Source organism: Giraffa tippelskirchi, chromosome 12, assembly GCF_054371585.1.
Source record: "Giraffa tippelskirchi isolate mGirTip1 chromosome 12, T2T-mGirTip1v1.2.pri, whole genome shotgun sequence".
Taxonomy (NCBI): Eukaryota; Metazoa; Chordata; class Mammalia; order Artiodactyla; family Giraffidae; genus Giraffa; species Giraffa tippelskirchi.
Window position 1 is genome coordinate 102,831,867 of NC_137286.1, and position 26,680 is coordinate 102,858,546.

The following is a 26,680-nucleotide window of genomic DNA, read 5'->3' on the forward strand; positions in this document are numbered from 1 at the left end:
AGGTTCACATCTCCTGACACCAAGTCAGTAACCTGTGACCCTAAGTACCTATGACAGCTAGCCTGAGCTTCTCTTAGTCTGATAAGTAAATTTGCAACTCTGGGCAAGTATACAGATAAGCTTTTAGATGGTTAAAAAAAATACAATGGCAAATTAGAGTATTAATATTTTTGAATAGGTGCTGTCATAAGTTTTGTAATCACTGTTATAGTCTCTATGTTTTGTTCATGATTTGAGATATTTGATATGTTTTAGAGAATCTGACAGATTTGTGTCTTTAAGTGACATACTTAGAAATATTTAACTAATTAAATTTATAATCACAGTTTTAGTCTTTAAGGGAACCTGACTGTTAAAATCTACAAGTTTTGCCTTATTTTTCATGTAAATACTCCTTAAATGCTGAAGAAGTTCGATTGGATTTTATTAGGCATTTGAGGTGTTAAAAAGGAATAAATTTACTAAACGTGTGACTCATGGTTTCAAATGTCTAAGAAAATATGATAAAACTGTTAAATATTTAGAGAGATTTAATAATAAATTATAGTTAATAATTTCAATTTATAAGATAATTTTTAACCAAGAAAAAGTAAAAAGTGTTTTAAATTTTAAAACAAACTAATTAGATTTATAAATAAAATAAGATTTGTAAGTTGAGCTCAAAAGCCTCAAAAAATTAAGTCCCAAAATTTGCAAACATAACTATTACTTAGAAATAGTGGTAAAATGCCCCAAAACATTGATTGATTACAAGAACCTTGATTCATCCATGTGATGGAATTTCTAACTATTAAAAATAATTTCGTAGAAAAATCAACATGGGTAGCATTTGATTTAAAAAAAAACAAGCTATAAAAGAGTATCATAAGATGATCCTATTTTCTAAAAATATTAATTTTTAAAGTCTATGTATACATACATGCTGGAGATGGAAATGGCAACCCACTCCAGTGTTCTTGCCTGGGAAATCCCATGGACTGAGGAGCCTGGTGGGCTACAGTCCATGGGGGTCACAAAAGAGTCAGACACAACTTAGTGACCACACAACAGCAACATAAATGCACAGAGAAAAATTTGGATGGACAAACATCAAATTGTTAGTAGTTGCTAGTTGATACTTACAGGTATTTGTGTATGAATGTGCCCTTTCCAATTTTTTTGGTATTAAACATATATACTTTTGCTAGAAAAAGAATGTTCTTTTTAAAAGAGGGAAAAAATGGAGGTAATACTGTGGGAAATAGCAACGAAGAACTAGGAGAAAGTGGTGGTCCAGGCCCCACCACACCATCGTCCCTCCACATCCTTGGGGATTGGTTTCAAGACCCTCGAGGATACCAAGTTTCAAGGATGCTCAAGTTTCTTACATAAAATGGCTATGCATTTGCATATAACCTACATACATTCCCCTCCTGTGCACTTTATTTATTTATTTATTTTTTTAGATGCTCTGGTTTTTATTTTCATTGTTTTTTTTTTTAATAAATTTATTTATTTTAGTTGGGGGCTAATTACTTTACAATATTGTAATAGTTTTTGCCATACATTGACATGAATCAGCCATGGGTTTACATGTGTTCCCCTTCCTGGACCCCCCACCCACCTCCCTCCCCATCCCATCCCTCTGGGTCATCCCATTGCCCCAGCCCTGAGCATTTGTCTCATGCATCGAACATGGAATGGTGTTCTGTTTCACATATGATAATATACATGTTTCAATGCTATTCTCCCAGAACGTCCCACCCTCACCTTCTCCCTCAGAGTCCATAAGACTGTTCTATGCATCTGTGTCTCTTATTCTGCCTCGCATATAGGGTTATCGTTACCATCTTTCAAATTCCATATATATGCATTAGTATACTGTATTGGTGTTTTTCCTTCTGGCTTACTTCACTCTGTATTATGGGCTCCAGTTTCATCCATCTCAATAGAACCTCCTGTGCACTTTAAATCACCTCCAGATTACTTATAATCCTAGTACTTATGATGGGCTTCCCAGGTGGCGCTAGTGGTAAAGAACCTGCCTGCCAATGCCAGAGATACAAAAGATCTGGGTTCGATCCCTGGGTCGAGAAGATCACCTGGAGAGGACATGGCAACCCACTCCAATATTTTTGCCTGGAGAATCCCATGGACTGAGGAACCTGGCGGGCTACAGTCCATGGACTCGCAAAGATTCGGATACGACTGAGCATGCACACACATACTTACAGAACTCACAGCTGGGGTGGGGTGAGGTGGGGCTGATAGAGTGGGCAGTCCAGGGCAAATCTAGATAGAGAGAAAGGGTTTGGCAGATGGGAAGTGACAAGGGAAATGGTGAGAAGGGGAGATGGTTCACTCTGGACAGAAACAGCATCAAGTATTGGTCGTGGACACTAGGTAGAACATAATGGTCTAGTTTACTATGACTGTTACTCTGGGTTATATGCAAGAGTGGTGGGAATAAAAACAGAGTACAGGCAAGGCTGTTATTACCAAGAGACTCCCAGATACAGTGGTTTAAATACATCAAAGTTCATTTCTCTCCTCAGCATTGTAGAGTTACATATGTCACCCAGGCTTTCTGGGCTCCCTTCTGAATCCTAAATACCTTCCATATGTGGCTCCACATCCCTAGGATGCCATTTAAAAAAAAGGATTTATTTGTTTTGGCTGTGGGTCAGTCTTTGTTGCTGTCCCTGGAGCAGGGATCGAACCCGTGTCCCCTGCATTGGCAGGCAGATTCTTATCCACTCACCCACCAGTGATTTCCCAATGCTGTCTTTATCTGCACCACCAAAATGCAATTAGTGTCCTGTCCATGTTGCAGGTCAGAGGAAAGAAAAAGCATGTAGAAAATGCAAGAAATTTCCTTTTAAAAAAATGTTTATTTTGAAATAATTCCCAATTTACAGAAAATTTTTCTGAGTAGTAAAAACAATTCCTATATCTTCTTCACCAATATTCTCCAGTTAATATTTTTTTTGCATTTATTCTGTTTTATTCATGCTCTCTTTATAGACACACAGAGAGAAACTAGTCCCTGAACACCCTAGTTTGTATTTCCCCCAAAGCAGACCAAGGAATTATTCAAACAACTAAAGAACCTGAAGAAATATAACAGTGAAATGTAACACCTACTCCTGAATAGGACCCTGGAGCAGAAAGGAAAAGAGACATTGTGGTAGATAAAATCTGAAAGATATCTGTGAACGCTGGGCAGTGTTTGTACTAATGCTGGTTTCCTGATTTGGAGGGTTTGTATCCTTGTTTATATAGGAAGATGTCTGCTTCGGGGAAAATACAAAGCAGGGTGTTTAGGGACTAGTCTCTATATGTGTCTATACAATTCATTCTTGGAAGGAGCACCACAGAAATGACTGTGTTCTTTGTGCTGGCATCAAAAGACATTCCATGTTGATCCATTGCTGTAAGTGATATTAACCTTGATCACCTGGTCAAATGGGTGTCTGCTAGTTTTCTCTGCTATAGAGTTATCACTCTGTAGTTGATTGGTATTTTGTAGGGAGGTATTCAGACTGTAACATTCTTCTGTTCCTCGTCAAATACCTACCTCTTGCCTTAGCATCCACTGATGACTTCTGTCTGAATCCACCACCTCTATGAAGGCTGCCAAGTAGTAATACATTGTAACACAAAATGTGGCATCATCATCCTTGGCTTTACAGAAACAAAGTTTTAGAGAGGCTATTGTGATCCTAGTAGGAAGGAGACAGGGATGATGGTAGTGGGGTGACTATAACAATCTGGGTGAGACAGTTGTGAAAACAATCAGCAACTCCAGGTAGAATGGAGGGAGGGAACATAGTGAAAACATATTTAGGACCCAGCTCCTAATCTATCAATAGATATGATGATGAACTGAATGTGAAGATTTAAGAGAAGTTACTATGAGAGTGACAGGTGACTCTGGCAGCACGTCTCAGGAGTAGCACATTTTGGTTAGTTTGAAAATGGGTGAGGCAGGTATAAACTACAGACTGTTGTTCAGTTGCTCAGTCATGTCCGACTCTGCAACCCCAGGGACTGCAACACACCAGGCTTCCCTAACCTTCAACAACTCCCAGAATTTGCTCAAGCTCATGTCCATTGAGTCGGTGATGCCATCCAACTATATCATCCTCTGTCATCCCCTTCTCCTCCTGCCTTCAATCTTTCCAAGCATCAGGGTCTTTTCCAATGAGTCAGGTGGGCAAAGTATTGGAGTTTCAGTTTCAGCATCAGTCCTTCCAATGAATAATCAGAGTTGATTTCCTTTGGGATTGACTGGTTGGATCTCCTTGCAGTCCAAGGCACTCTCAGGAGTCTTCTCCAACACCATAGTTCAAAAGCATCAATTCTGCGCTCAGCTTTTTTTATGGTCCAACTCTCACATCCATACATGACTACTGAAAAAACCAAAGCTTTGACTAGACGGACCTTTTTTGGCAAAGTAATGTCTCTGCTTTTTAATACGCTGTCTTGCATATTACCTAACTACAGATAACCTGAATCTTTGGCATCAAGACAGTGATGGAAATAGATGAGATGACCAGGAGGGCAGAATGGAGACGGAAGGATTTAACACAGTGGAACACCAGCATTTCAGGAGAGGAAGAAGGCAGGGGAGGAGGAGCTGACAAAGAGGGTTAAGAAGGTTTTATCTGAGAGGTAAGACAATTCAAAGAGAGTGGCTGTAGTTAATAAGACATTAGCAGATTAATGACTACCACCTAAGAGAAGTCTGAAGGAATAGAAACTAACAGATTTCACCTGGGAGCTGAGAAGAGCGGAGAAAGAGAAATCCCAAAGAGCCCCAGGTAGGCAGGGAGCAGCACAAAGACCCCAGGTGAACAGGTTTGTGTAGGAAGAGTGAGAAACCCAGAACTAACTAGCATCCCCCTCTCCTCCATCAGCTTCTTGGCGCTGAGCAGGGGCCACTCTTTATTCCTCCACAAAACAGTGTTTCCTTTCTTCCAGCATTACCTATCTGCCCTCCCCTCTCACCACCCAGACCCACAGAGGAACAGAAAACACCATGAGCTTTACTGCTACTAGACTTGTTATCAAACACATTTTAATAGCTTTAAATATTTTACCTCGAGAAACTACTAGAGAAATAAAAACAAAGCAAAAAGTGAGTGGAATAGAGGGATAGAACTCTGCAAAAACAGCAGTAGAACAGTGTGTTAGTTACTGTTCTCCTTGAGATATAAATCAGTCCAGGACAGCTCTCGCTCAGCCCCCTCCTCTGAGGATCTATGAGATGCCTGGGGAAGTTTCCTTACTTGGGTCGGGTCCTGAATCAAATGATTCTTTTTTTAAACCCAAGGTTACTTCTGCTGCTGACTCTTGCACGCATGCAATTCTCAGTTTCTTTCTTCCTTTTTTTTTGTTGTTATTGTTAAAAAAAAAAATGTATTTACTGAGATAAAATTCCCATACCTTCCAAGTCACTCACTTAAAATGGACAATTCAGTGGTTGCAGCATATTCCCAGAGCTGTGCAGTCGTCACCATCACCTAAGTTAAGAAATGTTATCACCGCCCAAAAAGAAACCTCAGATCCCCTTAGCAGTCATTGTTCATCTATAATGACTCCCCCACCCCCATCACTGCACCAGTGCTAGGAAACCGCTAATCTATTTTCAGTTTCTACTGATTTGCCTATTCTGGACAACTCATATTAATGGAATCATATCATTTGTGGTCTTTTGTGACTATTTTCTTTCACTCAGCTTACTATTTTTAAGGCTCACCATGTTGTAGCATCCATCCATCTTTCCTTTTATCTGGCCAAATAATATTTCATTGCATGGATACACCAAAATTTTGTTTTCCCACTCATCGGGTGATGGGCATTTGGGTTGTTTCCACTTTTTTCCCTATGTTCTTGTTGCCAAGAACATTCATGCACAAGTTTTTGTAAGGATACACATTTTCATTTCTCTTGGGTATGTACCTAGGAGTGGAACCCCCATGCCAAGTTGCTTCAGTCGTATCCAACTCTTTAAGACCTTATGGACTGTAGCTCACCAGGCCGCACTGTCCATGGGATTCCTCAGGCAAGAATACTAGAGGGGGTTGCCATTTCTTTCTCCAGGGGATCTTCCTGACCCTGGGATCGAACCTGTGTCTCTTAAGTCTCCTGCGTTGGCAGGTGGGTTCTTTACCACTAGCATTAACTCTGTGTTTAACACTGTAAGAAACTGCCAGCCTGCTTCCCAAAGCAGCTGCACCATTTTCCAACCCACCAGCAGTGTAGGAGAGTCCTGATTTCTCTACATCCTCACCAGCACTTGTTAATCGTCTTTTTGATTCTCAGTTTCTTCTTATCAGAACCTTCTGCTTTTCTGTCTGGATGGGAGTGTAGGACCCAGCGAAACTGCCAACTCTATTACTCCTGAGCCCTGTGGACAAGAAAAGCAAGTCTTTTTTGGGAATTCCCTGGTGGTCCAGTAGTTAGGACTCAGCACGTTCACTGCCACAACCAGGGTTCAGTCCCTGGTTGGGGAGCCAAGAACCACGTAGAGCCCTATACCAAGGTCACAAGTTTGGAGCCTTATACCAAGGTCAGAGGACAAAAATTTCCAGAATTAACCAAGCTCCATAGCAACAGTTGCCATGAGCCTCCTGATCTAAACCAGCCAGTCTCCTGATGTCATACTAGGTAAAATACCCACTCTATCACCCACCATATACCATCCTAACCAATTACCTAATGCCACCCTTCCAATAGGAATTTTGTCTGTCTTGAGGCTATAAAAATTGGCTGTGTGTATGTGTGTGTGTGTTAGTTGCTCAGTCGTGTCCGACTCTTTGCGATCCCATGGGCTGTAGCCCGTCAGGCTCCTCTGTCCATGAGATTCTCCAGGCAAGAATATTGCAGTGGGTTGCCATTTCCTTCTCCAGGAAAAATTGGCTACTAGCCCGCAAAAGGTGTCAGCTCTCCCTCAAGCCGGCTCGCTGTTCTAGTAGCGTCTCCCACTCTAATAAACTGTTCTCTCTTTCTTCCTCATATCTGGAAATTCCCAACCCTCACTTAAGACCATGACAAACCCTGCAAGCCACGTGGGGCAGCCAAAACAAAATTAATTAATTTAATTAAATTAATTTTTTAAAAGAAAAACAAGTCCTTTTTTAATATCTGAAAATTCCACTGCTAGGCTTTGGGCCAGCCTAAACTGACCAGCCTGGAGGAGGACATGGCAACCCACTCCAGTATTCTTGCCTGGAGAATCCCACGGACAGAGGAGCCTGGCAGGCTACAGCCCATGAGGTTGCACAGTCAGACACGACTGAAGCAACTAGCATACAGGCACACTCACCAGGCCTCCCTGTCTTCATGCTTCCTGAAGTCCTCTTTCTCTGGTTCCCTAGGGGGAGGGGCTAGGGTGCTATCCTGTCCCCGCCACCCCCCACCCCTCCCCGCCAATTAGTCCCCTTATTTTCCTTGCCCCTGCAGGCTTGTGGCTCCTACAAGTCCTCTCCTCTTGGCTGTGACAATAGGGTGACTTTTGATCTCCCCTGATGTGTAAATGTATCTAAGTTCCCTCTCTCATAATCTGCTTCCCATAGGCCCAGTCCTGTCTGTTCCATTTGTCTGATGTATGTTAATTAGTTAGGTGTTAAGACTTTCTTGGTTTGCTAAAACTCTACCCCTTTCCTTCAATTTTGTTTTTATTTTCATTATATATTTATTTTAGCCTAACACGGGTCATACTCTATAGTTTTGTATCCTTCTTACCTTAAACGCTTTGAAAGCATAATTTTTGAAAATTGAAGTATAGTTTATTTGGGCTTGCCCTGTGGCTCAGTGGTAAAAAGAATCTGCCTGAAATACAGGAACCACAGGAAATGCAGGTTTGAGCCCTGGGTCAGGAGGATCCCCTGGAGAAGGAAATGGCAAACTGCTCTAGTATTCTTGCCTAGAGAATCCCATGGACAGAGGAGCCTGGGGGGCTACAGTCATAGAGTTGCAAAGAGTCGGATATGTCTGATGCAACTGAGGATGCATGCACATATAGTTGATTTAGAATGTGTTAATTTCTGCTGTACAACAAAGTGATTCAGTTATATATATATATGTACATTTAATATATGTACATTTTATATATACAAACATCTTGTATATACATTCTTTTTCATTACAGTCTATTATAGGATATAGAGTATAGTTCCCTGTGCTTTACACTAGGATCTGGTTTTTATGCAAGCATAGTTTTTAATTGCTCCCATTTTTGTGTTAACTTCCAAGTTATCCAGATTATATCTCTCTGCAAAACAAAATATCAATTTGAAATCTATTTAACATAGCAGTTAACAACTAATCTGTAGAGGATCATATGCATTAATTTCTAGGCATTGATTTCAAAGGAGACCAAACGAATCAATCCTAAAGGAAATCAACCCTGAATATTCATTGGAAGGACTGATGCTGAAGCTGAAGCTCCAGTACTTTGGCCACCTGATGTGAAGAGAAGACTCATTGGAAAAGACACTGATGCTGGGAAAGATTGACGGCAGGAGGACAAGGGGACGACAGAGGATGGAATGATTGGATGGCATCACTGACTCAACGGGCATGAGTTTGAGCAAGTTCCAGAAGATGGTGAAGGATGGGAAAGCCTGGTGTGCTGCAGTCCATGGGGTCACAAAGAGTCGGACATGACTGAGTGACTGAACAACAACAACAATTGATTTCAAAATCTATTTCTTGTGCATTAAATTGCTCCTCCCTTCCCTGACCCCAAAATATTTTGGAGTTCTAACCCCCTATATCTCAGAATGTGACCTTATATGGAAGTAAGTTCTTTACAGAGGTAATCAAGGTACAATGAGGTCATTCAGGTGGATTCTAATCCAGGATGACTGGTGTCCTCATAAAAAGGGGAAATTTGAACACAGAGACACACACACACAGGAAGAAGTGAAGATGGGAAGATGAAGATGAGCAAGGTGGTGCAGAAGAAGCCGAGGAATGCCAAAGATTGCCGCTAAAGCCTCATAAGCTAGGAGCATGAGGCATGGGACAGATTCCCCCACACAGCTCTCGGAAGGCAACCTACCCCATCTTCATCTTGAATCTCTTGCCTCCAGAACTGTGAGACAATAAATATCTGTTGTTTAAGCCATTTAGTTTGTGGTATTTTGTTACAGCAGCCTTAAGAAGCAAATACATTAGCTGTTGTCAAGAACTGTAAGAAGATGATTATTTAGATCATCTTAGACCTAAACAGCTATCACAAAATACTGCCATCCGAGTTTTGCAGTTCCCCTGTTTGCATCTTGGAAATGGTTCCCAGGGTTATGTTCTAGGTCATCTCATTCAGGTGGGTCAGTAACACTACAGTAAAGAGTAGCTGATGACATCTAAGGAAGAATAGTTATCTTCTGCACATTCAGGATGACCTCACTGATCCATGGTTTCAAAGTCTTCCCCGCTCCCCCAAATCTATTTATTATAGAAAATTTCTAAAAGGAGTATAAGTTTACTTAACTACCAGGCTTGATGTTAGTCTCACATGGTCAGTTTGATTCCTCCACTCAAATCCCCCACGTCAAATTACTTTGAAGAAAATCTCAGACTTTATATCATTTTAAAGCAGCTTTTTTTGAGAACTAATTGACATGTCCTATAGTTTGCCTACTTAGTGCACAAGTCAATGGTTTTTAGTATATTTACAGCATTGCGCAACCATTGCCATAATCTGATTTTAGAACATTTTCATCATCTCAAAAAGAAACCTTGCATTCATTGGCTGTCATTTTCTATTCGTCCCTCAATATATCCATTTTATGTCATTTTATCCATAAATATTTCATAGACACTTATACAAAGATAGGAACTTTTTTAAAAATACATACAATATCATTTAGCACAAAGTAAAATTTTAAATAATGATCACTTAATATCAAAAATATTAAATCTATGGTCACATTTACTTGATTATTCTCTACATATTTTTCACTTTGCTTAAATCAGAAGCCAAATAAAATCTTCACATTGCACACTTCAGTTGCTTGATATTCTTTTCGTTTTCTTTTAAACTGTAGGTCATGCCTCCAACTCTCTCTTTCTCTTTTTTCTTACAAATTTTTGCTGATGAAACCAGGTTATTTGTTTTATAAAGTTTACTAGGGTCCAGAATTTTCTGACTATATCCTTGTGTCATTGTTTACCATGTTCCATTGTCCCATGTGTTTCCTATAAAGTGGTAGTTGAATTTTAATGGGGTTTTAAACCCTTAAAATGATTTTTGTTTGTTTAGTTAAGATTTTTTCATAGGTATAAATGTGTCAAACTGCCACCTTAGATGAATTTTCTTCTACTATGAAATATATTATTCACTGCTATAGTGAATAAAAATTATATTTTAAAGAACAAGAAAATGAATATCCAGCATCCATCACAAAAGGTAAAAAGCAATAGAGTATTGCCAATAATTAAAGAAATCTCTTTTCACCCCAATCTAGGGGTAAGCATTATTCTGAGTTTTTTTATTTTTGGCCGTGCAGGGTCTTCGTTGGTAAGTGGACTTTTCTCTAGTAACACTGAGCAGGGCTACTCTTTGTCGAGATTCGAGGGTTTCTCATTGTGGTGGCTTCCCTTGTTGGGGAGCACAGGTTCTATGAGCTCCAGCTTCATCGGTTATGGCCCTTTGTTGTCCAGAAACATGTGGGATCTTCCTGGACCAGGAATCGAACCTGAGTTCCCTGCATTGGCAGGCAGATTATTATCCACTGTACCACCAGGGAAGTCCAATCCTGACAGTTATTCCTTCACTTTCTTTATACCCCTTATGAGTATATTCCTTAAGAGAATATTGCTTGGTTTGCCTTTATTACTCTATGACCTGCTTTCTCTCCCTCTCAACATAATGCTTTTGAGATTCATCTATGCCATTTCTTGTAACCGTAGTTCATTCATTTTCACTGGTATACGGTTAGTATGTTAGATGAATAGACTCCACTTTATCTTTTCATTAGCAGACATTTGGATTGTCTCCAACGTTTTGACATTAGAAATGATAATGCTATGAACGTTCTTGCCATACCTCCCAGGGCATGCGTACAAACTTTCTCTAAGGTGTATGTATGTCCAGGGTGAAACTTCAGTATAAGATGTGCAGATGCTCAGCATCAGTAATCAATGGCCAATCATTGTCTAAAGTGTTTATAACCATTTAGACTCCCACTAGCAGTGGACAAGAGTTACCCATTGATTCGAATTCTTGCTAATGTTTGGTATTGGCAGATTTTGCCAATTGGTGGGTTTGAATTCTCTATTGATGAAAGACAAGTAAAACTGTACTCTATGTAGTCGATATTTCAACTGAATTCACAGGAATCCTATTCCAATATTCCTTCTGCTTGTCCCTTATTTTTAGGAAACCACAGCACTTTGTATTTTTAAAGGGCCATTAAGGCATTTCACCTATAGTCATTGAAAATATGTCACAGTTTTTGAGGAGGGAGAGAGATTTGTGTAATTTAAGAGCTGGAAAGACACTCATGAGATGAAGGACTACTATGCAGCATAGCTATGCGTAGCTAAGCATTACGGTGGTAAGAATCCAGATAAAATATATCCTTTGTAGGGCCAGTGTGGGCTTCTCTGTTGGCTCAGTGGTAAAGAATCCACCTGCCAAGCAGATGTGAGTTTGATTTCTGGGTCTGGAAGATCCCCTGGAGAAGGAAACAGTAATCCACTCCAGCATTCTTGCCTGGGAAATCCCACGGACAGAGGAGCCTGGTGGGCTACAGTCCCTGGGGTCGAGAAGAGTCAGACATGACTTAGCAACTAAACAGCAACAAAGGGCCAATGCAACACCCTCCATTCAACCCAGAAACAAGCTCACTCTTCTCTCCCATTTCTCCCTTCATTTCATTCCTCCTGGTTGCTTCAGGTAACAGGCTCTGGAACCAAAATTTTATACAACGATGTGCATGACTAGTTGTGCAGTCTTGGACTCCAGATAATGTTGGACTAACTTCCTTGAGTGTTGCTGTGACAAACAAATTAGGTATCACACTAGACAGAGCTCTGGGCACACTTCCGGAAATGATTGACTGGCATCACCTCACCTTCTACCCGTTAGCCTAGGGGGAGGAGGGAGGGGGAGAGGTGGATTGGGAGGTTGGGATTACTGGGTATAAACCACTATATGCAGAAGAGATAAACAGCAAGATCCTACTGTATAGCCCAGGGAACTATATTTCACATCCTGTGATAAGTCATGATGGAAAAGAATAAAAAAAAAGAATGTATACATATATATGTATGTATACCTGAACCACTTTGCCATACAGCAGAAATTAAAACACTGCAAATCAACTACATGTCAGTAAAATAAATTTTAAAAAAAATGAAAAATTAAAAAAATTTAAAATGTTAGACTATACCTCATACTCCAAGATTTTCAGTCTATGAAATTTTCTCTTTCTAGAATTATTTTTCTCCAACAATTTCCAGGAAGAATTGGGAGTGCAAAGAAGCCATTCATGTTTCTCCCACTTCTGTTCTCACAGTTTTCTGCCTTGTATCTAAGATTCTTTGACAAAGCAGCACTATTGATTTGATTTTGTGTCCTTGAACAGTGCTCCACCCAAGCTGATCTGTTGCAAACTTGTAACCATCAGTTTCTTTGAAAGCAGTGATTAAGCTATAAATAAAGATAATGCCTTGGATCTTGGCAATTGGAAGGCTTGCTAGCCCACTCTTCTTCCCATCACCAGCCTGCTTCACCACTTTTATTTGTTCATGTCTCACTGAACTTAATGTCTCTTTCTCTAGTCCTGTCTGACCTAAGGTAGATGCTTTAAAAAAAATTTTTAAACTTTCAATTGTGGTAAAATGCACATAACATAAACACTACTATCTTAACCATTTTTACGTGTACAATTGTGTTAAATACATGCACACTGTTGTGCAACCAATCTCCAGAACTCTCTTCATCTTGCAAAACTGAAACTCTGTCCCCACCACACAACAACTCTCCATTCCCATCTCCATTCCTCATCTCCCCAGCCCCTGATCCCAACCCAACCGTTCTTCCTGCCTCAAGAATCTGACTACTTTCAGTTCAGTTCAGTCACTCAGTCGTGTCCGACTCTTTGCGACCCCATGAACTGCAGCACGCCATGCCTCCCTGTCCATCACTAACTCCCTAAGTCCACCCAAACCCATGTCCATTGAGTCGGTGATGCCATCCAGACATCTCATCCTCTGTCGTCCCCTTCTCCTCCTGCCCCCAATCCTTCCCAGCATCAGGGTCTTTTCAAATGAGTCAGCTCTTCACATCAGGTGGCCAGCGTATTGGAGTTTTAGCTTCAGCATCAGTCCTTCCAATGAACACCCAGGACTGATCTCCTTTAGGATGGACTGGTTGAATCTCCTTGCAGTCCAAGGGACTCTCAAGAGTCTTCTCCAACACCACAGTTCAAAAGCATCAATTCTTCAGTGCTCAGCTTTCTTTATAGTCCAGCTCTCACATCCATACATGACTTCTAGAAAAACCACAGCCTTGACTAGATGGACCTTTGTTGGCAATGTCTCTGCTTTTTAATATGCTGTCTACATTGGTCATAACTTTTCTTCCAAGGAGCAAACGTCTTTGAATTTCATGGTTGCACTCACCATCTGCAGTGATTTTGGAGCTTCCAAAAATAAAGTCTGTCACTGTTTCCACTGTTTCCCCATCTATTTTCCATGAAGTGATGGGACCGGATGCCATGATCTTAGTTTTCTGAATGTTGAGCTTTAAGCCAACTTAGGGAACTCATATAGGTAGAATCTGTGTTTGTGTTTTTGTCGCTGGCTTATTGCACTTAACATGCCCGCAAGGTTCATCCATGTTGTAGCATGTGTCATAATGTCTTTCCTAAAAAAAAAAAAAAGAATGTCTTTCCATTTTAAAGCTGAATAAGATCCTAGCCGTATTATGTTGTTGTTCGGTCACTAAGTCGTGTCAGGCTCTTTACCACCTCATAGACTGTAGCATGCCAGGTTTCATGGGGTTCTCCAGGCAAGAATAGTGGAGTGGGTGGCCATTTTCTTCTCCAGGGGAACCTTCCCAGACCAGGGATCAAACTCCTATCTCCTGCATTGGCAGGCGGATTCTTTGCCGCTGAGCCACCAGGGAAGTCCCAATCGTATGTATACACCATTTTTATCCATTCACTGGATTTTGTTTATCCATTCATCTATGATGGACATGTGGGTTGCTTCCATCTTTGGGGTTTTGTTAAAAATGTTCCTAGAATATGGTTGTACAGACCATCTTTTCATCACCCTGCTTTCAGTTCTTTTGGGTATATACCCAGCATTGCAATTGCTGGATCATATGGTAATTCTATTTTTAATTTTTGAAGAAACTATCAGGCTGTTTTCCACAGTGGCTGCACCACATTTCAAGTTTCTGTCATGCTCTAGGGGAGAAAATTTTCCTTCTCTAGACTACAGCTGAGGAAAAGGACTGTATGGCCAAGAATGCACATGTCAATTATCACGCTTGATTAGAACATGACTGAAATAATGAAAAGCATGGAATTGCTAGAACTTGGAGACTTTATAAGCCATGTGGTCCATTCTGCTCCATTACCGGTGAGTAAGGGGAAGGGGGGAACGCTCAGAGGATGAGTGGCTTTGTGAAGGTCAAGGGCTGGTTAAGGGAAGACTCAGAGCCGACATCCTGGGCTTTCCAATCTTCAACTTAATTGCAAAGGAAATAATTTCAAGTTGAAATATTATGCGATGAAGAACAAGAATTACGAGTGCAGAAATCAAAGCCCGAGATGACCTGTGTTTTGCTTTTGTTCTATGGCTGGTGTTTAGCTTCCCTGATTGCCTTGGTTGACATTGAAACCGAGCCTGTTTTTCTTGCTGCCGCTGTGGACTGCATCCTGGGCATCCTAGGAGATGGAGCGGGGCAGCGGGGGGACAAAGAACGTGGGTCCGTAGTTAGGATCCTCCCAGCGTGGACAGCGACCCTCGGCTCGCCCGCGCTCCAGCCTGGGGCGTCCGCGTGCCGCACGGCTGTAGCGCCCATCCTGCGGCCTCAAAGCCCCTCGCGTGCAAGGTGGACGGTGGCTGGCTTCAGCTGTCCCCACGCTCATCGAAAGGGTTCCGGGACTCCAGGCGCGGGGCGGGGAGTGGGGGCGGGTAGGCAGGCAGCTCTGTCCGTGCGTCCTCCCTGGCCGGGGGCCGCCGAGCCCCTGCGACCTCCCCGGCGGAACCGCGCCCAGTCTCCCCCGCCACAGTCGGGGAGCCCCGGGCGCGGCGGAGCGCGGGCTGAGGACCACGGCGGGCACGTGGGCTCGGCCGCAGCGCTGCGCCAGGCACCGGCGCCCCGGCACAGCCCCTGCGGGTGGGGAGAGGGATGCTCCCCCCCTTTCCACTTTGCACCAGTCCGAGGGAATTTGCGGTCGGTGACGCGCATCCTTAAGCGAGCCACCTGCAGCGCGGGGCGCGCCGCGGAGGGCGGCATCGCAGGGCTGGGCCGGCGCGGCCTGGGGACCCCGGGCTCCGGAGGCCATGCCGGCGTTGGCGCGCCTGGGCGGCCGGCTGCCGCTGCTCGGTAAGGCCCCGCTCGCCCGCTCGAGCCCCCGCGGCCCCCGGCCCCCACCCAGCGCGGGCACCGGGCGCGCGCCTCCTCCGTCCCCGCCGCCGCGCGCCTCCCCGCCCCGCTCGGTCCCTCGCTCCCGCGCCCCTCCCCTCTTCCGCGCCCTCCCAACTCGCCCCGAAGTCACCCGCGGCCGCAGCCGGGCCCACCCCGCGTTCTGCTCCCGCTGGTCTCGCGTCGCTGCTTGGGCTCGGGGCCGCGGTCCCCACCGGCCGCCCCGACCCCGCGGGCGGCCTCGCCGAATCGGTGCCCGCGGGGCCCGGGCCGCCCCGCCCGCCCGCCTGGCGCGCCCGGGTTCTGGGCCGGTCGCCCGAGCCTGCGGCCCCGAGCTGGGCGCCCGGGGGCCGGGACCTCGCGTGCACCGACCCCGGTACCGCAGACTCCTGGGTGGCGTCTCCAACTCTTCTTTTGAGGTTTTGATGTCGGGAGTGAACTCTGATGGGAAAAGGTGCCGGGTTTCTCCCCAAAGCGAGTCATCTCGGGTAACGACCCCCCACCCCGCCGAATGTCGACTGGATCAATGAGTAGATACTTTGGGAAATATTATGCAAACGGGATTTACATCTTAAAATACCCACTGCCCCCTCCTCTTGTACTCGATTTTTATCCTGGCGTTAAACCCCAAGAGGCTTTTCAAGGACTCAGCTGACTGTTCCCAAATAATCTGGATAGCATAATTGTTACCAGAAAAAAAAAAATCCTCTTTAGATCCAGTTCATCTATTTGGAAAGAGGAGAGGGTTGATTTGCGTTTAGGGTGAAGGAGGCAGAGTTTGGGGGGCCAGGAAATCTCGGATCGTGTCCTAGTTCTGCAGCCTTGGAGGACCATCACTTACTGCCCCTGGCCCGCCTGTCCTGCTCTGTCCACGGAGGGAGTCTGGCTGTGTCTTCTCCAGCTCCCAAACCCTAGCAGTCTGTCTAGCATATTCGTGGTCCATGGAGAAAATACTTGCAGTATAGATGTGCAGGAATTATTTCCAGTAGCTTTTGTTTCAAATAATTAAGAATTATATAGTTAAAAAAATAATAAAACATAAGGGGGAAAATAGTAGAAAAGCATCTTGCATTTCCTAAACATCTCTGTTAATTGGTAAATATGTACATTTTAAATGTACAGTACAATATGTTTTTCAGAGTCTTTTACAAAAAGTTAGCTTTCTGTTAATATGTAACATGAAGTGGTAAGTGGGTTTTTCAGTCACATACAAAGGCTTTGGGAAAGTATAGACATCAGTACATGCAACTGTATATAAGCTGCATTGAATTATTTTATATTTCAGGACAATCTCAGAAATTCCTACATCTCTCTCCAGATTTTTCTAAATGAAGCATAATTCATAGATAGCAAATATGCACACATCTTAATAGTACAACTCCATTGGGTTTTATATATACAGTGAATGAAGTGAAAGTCACTCACTCGTGTCCGACTCTTTGTGACCCCATGGACTACACCGTCCATGGAATTCTCCAGGCCAGAATACTAGAGTGGGTAGCCTTTCCCTTCTCCAGGGGATCTTCCCAACCCAGGGATGGAACCCAGGTCTCCCGCATTGCAGGCAGATTCTTGATCAGCTGAACCAGGAGGGAAGCCCTTTATATACACAGGTACCTGCCTAATCATTATTTCATAAAGATACAGAGCAATTCGAACTCCGCCCCCTCTGATTTACCACCCCTCCCCCCAAGGTAGCCACTGTTCTGACTTTTTTTTAGAGAGGAAAAAAAGTGGTGTGAATTTTATTAGAATCACACTGATTTAGTCACATTTACTAGTCTGACTTCTGATTCCATGGTTTTCCCTGTTTTATTGAACTACATTTACACCAAACCATTATTATGATTTTTTAACAATGTCCAGTTTCTTTCACTCAGCATTGTAATTATGAGATTCAACTTTGTTCTTAAGAACTGTGGTTTTTTGTTTTTGTTTTTTTTTCAATTGCTAGGTACTATTTCCTTAGTATGACTAGACTATGCAATCTATCCATTCTATTGTTGAAGAATACTTTGTGTGTCTCCAATTTTGTGTAGTGAATAGTATAACACTGCTGTGAATACTCTTTTACATGTTTTGGGGACAGAAACACTCATTTCTCTTTGGATGATACCCTCAAATCAAATTCCTAGATTATAGAGAAAGGCATATGTCAGTTTTGGTAGATATTGTCCAGCAGTTTTCTGAACTGGTTGCACCAGTTTACCTTCCCACTAGCAGCGTATGGAGCTCCTTGGCACATCTTTGCCAAGACTTGCCATTACGGACTTCTTTGAATGAAGCAACATAAAGTGAGAGGCTGAAAAACAAGGCCTTTAAATGTTAGAAAAGCTCTTACTACCTTGAATTATCAGATGCCATTCCCATTTCCCTTATACTGTAAGCTCTACCTTTCAAGAAGAATGATGAGATTTCCTAAGTAGCGCTTAAAGAATGGACACAGACTCTCCATGGCCCTAATTGCATTCTGTACTGATCATGGCTAGGAGGAAGATTTCAGGATCTCAGTAACTGTGATAACTGTTTCTCTCATTAGTGTCGGGAAATTCATATTTAGAGCTTTGACCTCCACGTTTAGTTGACATCCTTTGATCTTGCTGCTTATCTTACTTTGTTTGCCTGTGACCTGTTAGCCTAAGGGGGTCCAACTCAGAAGGAGGTGGATGGAAGGGATACTAGGTAAAGTTTGGATCTGATGGGGACACCAGACCTGGTGACCTTGTGTTAAGATTAACTTCCATCCTAAAAGCCTCATTCTAATCCACGCCATCCTACAAGTTTAGACTGGCTGTTCATTTCTCCTTGGTTGCTTTGAATGGATCTACCTCTTAGGTTTCATTAGTAACTACTTGGCTCCACTTTTTATAACTAAAAAGGCACTTTCATTAACCCTTTAATTATCAGCAAAGATTTCTTTCTTGTTGAAGTTTCCTGTTGTTTAACTGAAGAAAAATCAGGTAATGAGATCTTAAGTATGGGAGAGGAAGACATTTATATTCCAGGGGGGGGAAAAGATGAAGAGGGAGCCTGCATGAAGAAGAAAAAGAAATTTATTTGACAAACTTTTATTGAACACCTATTTCAGTGCTAGGCACCATGAGGGTACAAAGATGAAAAAGATGGGGATGGGGGAACTTACATATAAATAGTTAATTCAATTCTATTTTAAAAATGCAAGGTCATCACCTTTCTCCAAGAAAACATTTCAGCACAAAGTTTGCTTTCAGTTAGTTTAACCTTCCAATACAGTTGTTATGATCCATAGATATCTGTAGAAGAAAAATAGCGTGCTTCAGTGAAGGGAGCTTAGACCAGGTCAGAATAGGAATCCCAGGATTTTTGTTGCCTAAAACTACTTAAACATAGATATTACTGGATTTAATGGTTGTGGGAATGAAATGACTCTTCCATTTGAGATTTAAAAAATGAAATTCCAGAATGAAATATGGCCATTTATTTTTTTAAGATTCTAGGAAGAAGCAATTTTCCAAATGATTCTTTGAACAAATTTGTTGGCTGCGTTTTCCTCCCCAGAGAGCATCCCTGCTCGATTGAGAAGCCCACAGGATGGCTCAGCTTCATGACTTTCTCTGCAATTCCTTTTATTCCCCTCATCTTTTTCATCCTCTGATGAAACTCAGGAAGCGATGTGACAAGAGCCCTTATCAGTGTTCAAGATTGTGATCTCTCTGAATCTCCAGATAGCCACCAGATATTGCCTTAATCTTTGGGTCAAGATTCTGATTTGGTATAAAAAAAAAAAACAACAACAAATAATCTCAAAAGTATTGTATTTTACCGTTGTTTTTGATTTTGAAAAGGACCTTGAAGAGGAGAGGAATAAGAACTTGGGGGAGGGAAACTGAGGGGCTAGAAAGTAGCTTGGCCTCATTTTTAATTTGCTTAGCTTGTTCTTGCCACGATGCTATACCCTTTACTATTCACTCCAAAATAGCAAAGTCTTGTGCATCTCACAGTAGCTGGCTTGCCTGAATAAAGCTTTTGGTTTTCATCAAGATGACTTTGTGATCTTATTATTTTTCAAATATTGATTTCCAAAAAAGTCTTAGCTTCATCTTAGGTGGCCATAGTTCTATGGCTGAAGGTTCTGTTGTTTGGGGGTCTGTGAGATTTATGTATATGTGATTGAATTACCTCTATGGCTAGATCATCCTTAAGCCTTCAAGTGATAATAGCTTTTGTAGAACCCTCTGATGATCGTTAGTTGGAATCACGCAACTCTGTTTGATGGGTCCCAACACATGTAGAGGAAATTTAAAAATAATGTAAAGTACACACACACTGTTCTTTTGTGGCTAGAGGAATTGCATAAGATCTAAAAGAGGAACTATTATTATTTTTTTAGGTTAAACAGTAAAAGTATTTTTTCACTGCTGTCATTGCAAGTCCATTGGTAGCCAAGAATCTGCCATAAAATTATTTGCAGCCTACTTTAAAACAGGATATTGTCATTATTTCTTTAAACCATTATGTTTTTAAAACTTTGATTTATTTATTTTTGGCTGTACTGGATCTTCCTTGCTGCTCAGGCTTTTTTTCTTTAGTTGCGGCTACTCTCTAGTTGTGGCTGTTTGGGCTTCTCATCACCATGGCTTCTTTTGTTCTAAAGCACGGACTCTAGGCGCTTGAGTTTCAGTACTCGTGGCAGTGGGCTCAGTAGTTGCGGCTCCCAGGCTCTAGAGCACAGGCTCAGTAGTTGTGGAGCACGGTCTTAGCTGCCCCTCCATGCGTGGGTTCTTCCCTCCATGCGTGGGTTCTTCCCTCCACACGTGGGTTCTTCCCAGATTAGGGATTGAACCTGTGTCTCCTGCAGATTCTTGACCACCGAGTTTCCAGAGAAGTCTGAAACCAGTGTGTTTTGATTGTTACTTACCCATTGAATTCCGTCTTCCACTGCTTTGCTATTTGAGTTACAATGTTCCTAATGTTAGGGGTTCCGTTCTTGAAGCTGATGCAGTTGAATATGTTAGAGTGAGCAACACAGTCAGAAAACCTGAGTTTTTTATTCTGGCCAGGAATGTCTCTGCACTTAAGATCCTCATTTGTGAAAGGGAGATAAGCAATATCTTACTGCTTCATCAGATAATATCTGTAGAGTGCAGCTTCATCCCTTGTCAGACAGGTGCTTTGCAGAAAGAGAGATGCCTCAAGTTGGAAGGAATTGTCAGGATTTAGTTACAGGGTTTCTCTCCTTGCCTTCAGCCAGGTGCCACATAGTTCAGATTCCTGCTTACAGTCTAATGTTGGGGGTGTTGGGGGTGTTGGTGGCACAGGGTAAGCATGTAAAAGAAAAATTGCAGTGTAATTTTAGAAATAAGGACCAAGGTTGATCCTCCAACACAGACTGAGAAAATCAAGCAAGACTTCCCAGAAGAGGTGATGTCAAGTCTTGATTAGAAAGTTAAGACTTAGGTACTTCCCTAGTGGTCCAGTGACTGAGATTTAGTGCTCCCAATGCAGAGGACCCGGGTTTAATCCTGGGTTGGAGAACTAGATCCTACATGCCACAACTAACTGTTCACATGCCCCAACTAAGACCCAGCACAGCCTAGTAAATAAATAAAAGAAAGGTAAAACTTGACAGGGGAAGGGGAGAATAAGGACTTTCCAGCCATCAGGACAGTGAAGAGAACAGTACAGAGGTCAGAATCATGGAGCAGACGGACTCTGTAATTCCATCCTGGGTTGCAAGGCACAATGTATAAGGCCCCCAGGATTGGGGAATTCTCATCTAAGAAGCTGTCAACTCAGAAAATGAAGCCTGTTCAATGGGTAGCTTCCAGAGGCTCAGATGTGTGTGATATGTAAGCAATATTTTAGTGATGTGATAAAGGACTTGGATGTTCTCCTGTGGCCCAAGAGTCTCTGGAGGGAATTCGGGGGGTCCATTGTGTCCATTAGGGTGTGTGTGTGTGTTTGTGTGTGTATACTGTGTATATGTGTGTACATGTGTGTGTATGTGTTTGCATATTGTGTGTGTATGTGTGTATGTCTCTGTGTGTATTGTGTGTGTGCATATGTGTGTTTGTGTGTGTATATTGTGTGTATGTGTATGTATTGTGTGTTTGTGTGTGTGTGTATTGGTGTGTTATGTGTATGAATGTATGTGTATATTGTGTGTGTGTTTGAGTGTGTATGTGTGTGTATTGTGTGTGTGTGTGTGTGAGGGTTAATTGCTTTCATCAGATTTTTCAGTGTGGTCTGTGACTCGAGAAAGGGTGAGGACCAGTGCCATAGGTTGTTTAGGGGTTTGAAGGAGAGGAGTAACAGCATGTCGGAGCACTGATGTGTGTTCCAGAAGGACAGTTTGGGGGTCTGTGTTGAGGATGGACGTCAGGCAGACAGGACATGGCAGAGAGGTCAGTGAGGAAGCAGTTGGCAGTGGTGCAGGCCAGACGCGACAAGGACTGGAGTTAGGGCGGTGGTGATAGAGAGGCAGAGCCATGCAGAGATGTGGGGATTATCCGGAGGTCAAAATGTCACGGCTTGGCAGCTGCCTGGATGATAGGAAGTGGGGGAGAGAGAGGAGTTGAAAGTGACTTCTGGCTTTGGGGACAGTGGGTGTGCTGGCACTGACAGAGGAGGGGGTATGGGGCGGAAGGAAAGGGGGGAGTTCAGTCTGATTGTAAGGTTCCTGGGGGCCACCCAGATATATAGCAGTACACATAGGAGGTATGGATTTGGAACTCCTGAGCAAATGGACTGTCATTTATTAAAATCATGAGAAAGAGCAGAGATTGACAAGGATGACAGCGATGAGAGTATCCCAGGTGCAAGGAAGGGCACACGAATCTCCTTCCCTGGACTCACACTGACCAGTCCTGGCTCCGCTGGCCGCCATGTATATGGGATGGGAGAGTTCCCCACACCAAGCAGTTCTTGGGCACCAATTGGATGTCCTACAGTTTAACTCAATTCTGACTCTCTCTCCCCAGAGATAGCATCAGATCCCACAGGTTAAGGGCTCAGAGCCCTCTTGACCCCCATCAGATGTCAGTGTCAAGTCCAGGTTGCCACCAGCACAGGCTGTAAGTCAGAGGTTCCCAGGACCCCCTCCTTGAGTTTGGTGACTTCGCTGGAACAGCTCACAGAATTCAGAAAAACAATTTGTTTGCTAGATTACCAGTTTATGACGAAAGGATATAACTCCAGGATAGCCAAGTGGAAGAGATGCAGAGGGCAAGGCAAGGGGTGTGGGGAGGGCTCGGAATGTCATCTAGTTCACCAACCCAGAAGCTCACTGGATCTCTCAGTTCAAGAATTTTTATAGGGTTTAATTAGCACACTCCCCTCCCTGTTTGCCCAGAGGTCAGCTTTCAGCCTCACCCCTCCAACCTCTGGATTTTTTGGGACAACCCCCACTCCTGGGGCTGCAGAGGTGCCCCGCCCTAAGTCACCTTGTTAGCATTAACTGTGCAGTGCCCAGAAGGGGCTCATTGTGAATAACAACAGACACCCCTGTAACTCAGAAAATTCCAAGGATTTTAGGAGCTTTGCCCTAGGAGAGAGTGCTTCCCAGATGGCACAGTGGTAAAGAACTCACCTGCAAATGCAGGAGACACAGGTTCAATCCCTGGGTCGGGAAGATCCCCCAGAGGAGGAAAGGGTAACCCACTCCAGTATTCTTGCCTGGAGAATCCCATGGACAGAGGATCCCCGGGGGCTATAGTCCATGAGGTCACAAAGAGTCAGACACGACTGAGCAGGCATGCATGGTGCTGGGAAAGACCAAATACATTTTGATCTAAGGGCAAGTGTATTTATTATACCACATGGGTCTACTGCCCTCTTTTACCAAATGAGGAAAGTGGGACCCAAAGAGGTCAAATGACTTGCTGAAGTTCGGGGTTATCACAGCAGGTAACTGGCTCCTAAAACACCTGGCTCTGAAAGCCAATGGGACATGTGTCCAAGAGATCCTAGCAAACAAAGAAACAGTTTGTAAAGGGTTTGCAAAGACTCATTGTGACTATACCCCCAGGCTCAGTGCTGAGGCAACAGACAGAAACATCCTTCTCCCAGTCTTTTCCTTAAAGAAGCCTATTTAAAAAAAAACAAAAAAAACACTTTTATTGAAGTATAGTTGGTTTACAATGCTGTAGTAGTTTCTAGTGAACAGCAAAGCAATTCAGTTATACACATGTGTATATACATATTCTTTTTCAGATTTTTTCCACTCTAGATTATTACAAGATAATGAGTATAGTTCCCTCTACTATACAATAGAACCTTGTTGTTTTTCTCCTTTATATATAGCAGTGTGTATCTGTTAATCCCAAGCTCCTAATTTATCCCTACCCCAGCCTTCACCTTTGGTAACCATAGTTTGTTTTCTATGTCTGAATCTGTTTGTTTTGTAAATAAGTTCATTTGTACCATTTTTTAGATTCCACATGTAAGTGATACCATATGATATTTGTCTCCTTCTGTTTCATACTTCACTTAGTATGATAATCACTAGGTCCATCCATGTTGCTGCAAATGGCATTATTTCATTCTTTTTTATGGCTAAGTAATATTCCATTGTATATGTATACATCATCTTTATCCATTTCTCTGTCAATGGGCATTTAGGTTGCTTATATGTCTTGGCTATTGTAAATAGTGCTGCTATGAACATTAGGGTGAATGTATCTTTTTGAATTATCATTTTGTCCAGATATATGCCCAGGAGTGGGATTTCGGGATCATACGGTCACTCTGGTTTTTGTTTTTGGCCATGCCATGCAGCTTGCAGAATCTTAGTCCTCTGACCAGGGATGAAACCCAGGCTCCCAACAGTGGAAGCATGGAGTCCTAACTGCTGGACCACTGGAACATTCCCTCTATTTTTATTTTTTAAAGAAACGTCCATATTGTTCTCCATGGTGGCTGTACCAATTTACATTCCCACCAACAGTGTAGAGGGGTTGCCTTTTCTCCATATCCTCTCCAGCATTTATTATTTGTAGACTTTTTGATGATGGCCATCCTGATTGGTGTAAGATGATACTTCAGTGAAGTTTTGATTTGCATTTCTCTAATAATTAGTGATGTTGAGCATCTTTTCATGTGCCCATTGACCATATGTCCTCTTTGGAGAAATGCTTATTTAGGTCTTCTGCCCATTTTTGATTGTTTTTAAAGAGGTCTGTTTTCAATCTAATTTAACATACATCTAGGAGCTGACTGCAATTCTGCCTGAGCCTGGGGAGGCTGGATGCACCATTTACACATTTCCCCTCTGGTATCTCTCTGAAAGGAGCTTATACATGTATCTAACACCATGGCCTTTGTGACCGCCATCCAGAGGACATGTTCCTTGATCTGGTGGCTGAGCAGGACTGGTATTTGTGGGTCCCACTGGTCTGTAGTGAACAAAGAAACAGTTATTAACTGACTATCCTTTAGGGCTCAGTGCAGAGAAAGCAGACAGAAACACTAGCTCTCATTCTTTCCCTGAAAGAGGTCTGCTTGTGTATTTTAAAAGCCACTGCCTGAGAGTCCAGCTTCATTGCGCATCTAGGTACTAATTGAGATCTTCCCTTTGTTGTTGTTTTTTGGTCACTAAGTTGTGTCTGACTCTTTGAGACCCCTTGGACTGCAGCACACCAGGCTTCCCTGTCCTTCAGTATCTCCCAGAGTTTACTCAAACTCATGTCCATTGAGGCAGTGATGCCATCCAACCATCTTATCCTCTGTCGCCCCTTCTTCTCCTGCCCTCAGTCTTTCCCAGCATCAGGGTCTTTTCCAATGAGTCAGTTCTTCGCATCAGGTGGCCAAAGTACTGGATCTTCAGCTTCAGCATCAGTCCTTCCAATGAATAGTCAGGGTTGATTTCCTTTAGGATGGACTGGTTTGATCTCCCTGTGGTCCAAGGGACTCTCAAGAGTCTTTGCCAGCATCACAATTCAAAAACATCAGTTCTTCGGCACTCAGCCTTTTTTATGGTCTAACTTTTGCATCCATACATAACTACTGGAAAAACCATGGCTTTGACTATATGGACCTCTGTCAGCAAAATGATGTCTCTGCTTTTTAATATGCTGGCTAGATTTGTCATAGCACCCAAGGAGCTATCGTCTTTTAATTTCGTAGCTGCAGTCACCGTTCCCAGTGATTTTGGAGCCCAAGAAAATAAAATCTCCTCCCCTTTAGGACACTGGCAAATCATGACACATCCTTACTACTGGGAGCCAATAAGCACAAAACAGGTAATTTGAGAAACCACCAAGAACTAAGCCTGGGTGGAAGGATAAGATTTCTTCTATAGAAGCTATTCTGTGAAGACTGGGATAATATGGCTGTTTTATCTAATCCACAGAAACCAACACAGATAATCAAAGAAGATAAAGAAAGAAAAGAGTGTGTTCCAAACAAAAGAATAAGATAAAACTCCAGAAACAAACCTTAGTGAAATGGAGATAAGTGATTTACCTGTAAAGGGTTCAAAATAGGACTTCCCTGGTGGTCCACTGGTTAAGAATTCCCTTGCCAAAGCAGAGGATGTGGGTTCCATTCCTGGTCCGGGAAGATTCCACATGCTGTAAGGCAACTGAGCCCATGGGTCACAACTACTGAGCCCACACTCTAGAGCCTGTGTGATCCAACAAGAGAAGCCACCACAATGAGAAGCCTGATAACCACGACTAGAGAGTAGCCCCCACACTCTGCAACAAGACAAAGCACGCAGGCAGCAAAGAAGACCCAGTGCAGCCAAAAATAAATAAATAAATAGTTGTTTTTTTAAAAAGAGTTCAAACTAACAGTCATAAAGATGCTCACTGATGCTCCCGGAGAACAATACATGAATAAAGTGAGAATTTCCACAGAGAGAGAAAGCTTAGGAAGAATACAATAACTAAAAAATTCAGAAAAGGAGTTCACCAGCCGACTAGATGTAGTGGAAGAAAGAATTACTGAGATCAAAGACAGAGCAGTGGAATTCATCCAATCAGAGAAGCAATAAGGGAAAAAAGAAAAGAGGGAAGACAGTTTAAGGGATTTAAGAGATACCATCAAACTAAACTAATAGTCATATTATAGGGGTCCCAGAAGACGAAGAGAAAGAGAAAGAGA

The 26,680-nt window shown here is 42.8% G+C and overlaps 1 protein-coding gene across 2 annotated transcripts in view; it reads left to right on the plus strand.

Annotated features, from left to right (window-relative positions):
* The first annotated feature begins 6,598 nt into the window (after positions 1-6,598).
* The window catches only part of FLT3 (fms related receptor tyrosine kinase 3), a 73,189-nt gene continuing 53,107 nt past the window's right edge, over positions 6,599-26,680 (plus strand). Inside the window, exon 1 of one of the 2 annotated variants that reach the window (XM_081549350.1) lies at positions 6,599-6,651. Coding sequence is in view for 1 of the 2 variants with exons in the window: in XM_081549349.1 (XP_081405475.1) it covers positions 15,517-15,559 (43 nt within the window). In the remaining variant the exon portion in view is untranslated. Of the gene's footprint in view, positions 6,652-15,464; positions 15,560-26,680 lie in introns of those variants that run through there. The other variant, XM_081549349.1, reaches the window with a different exon arrangement.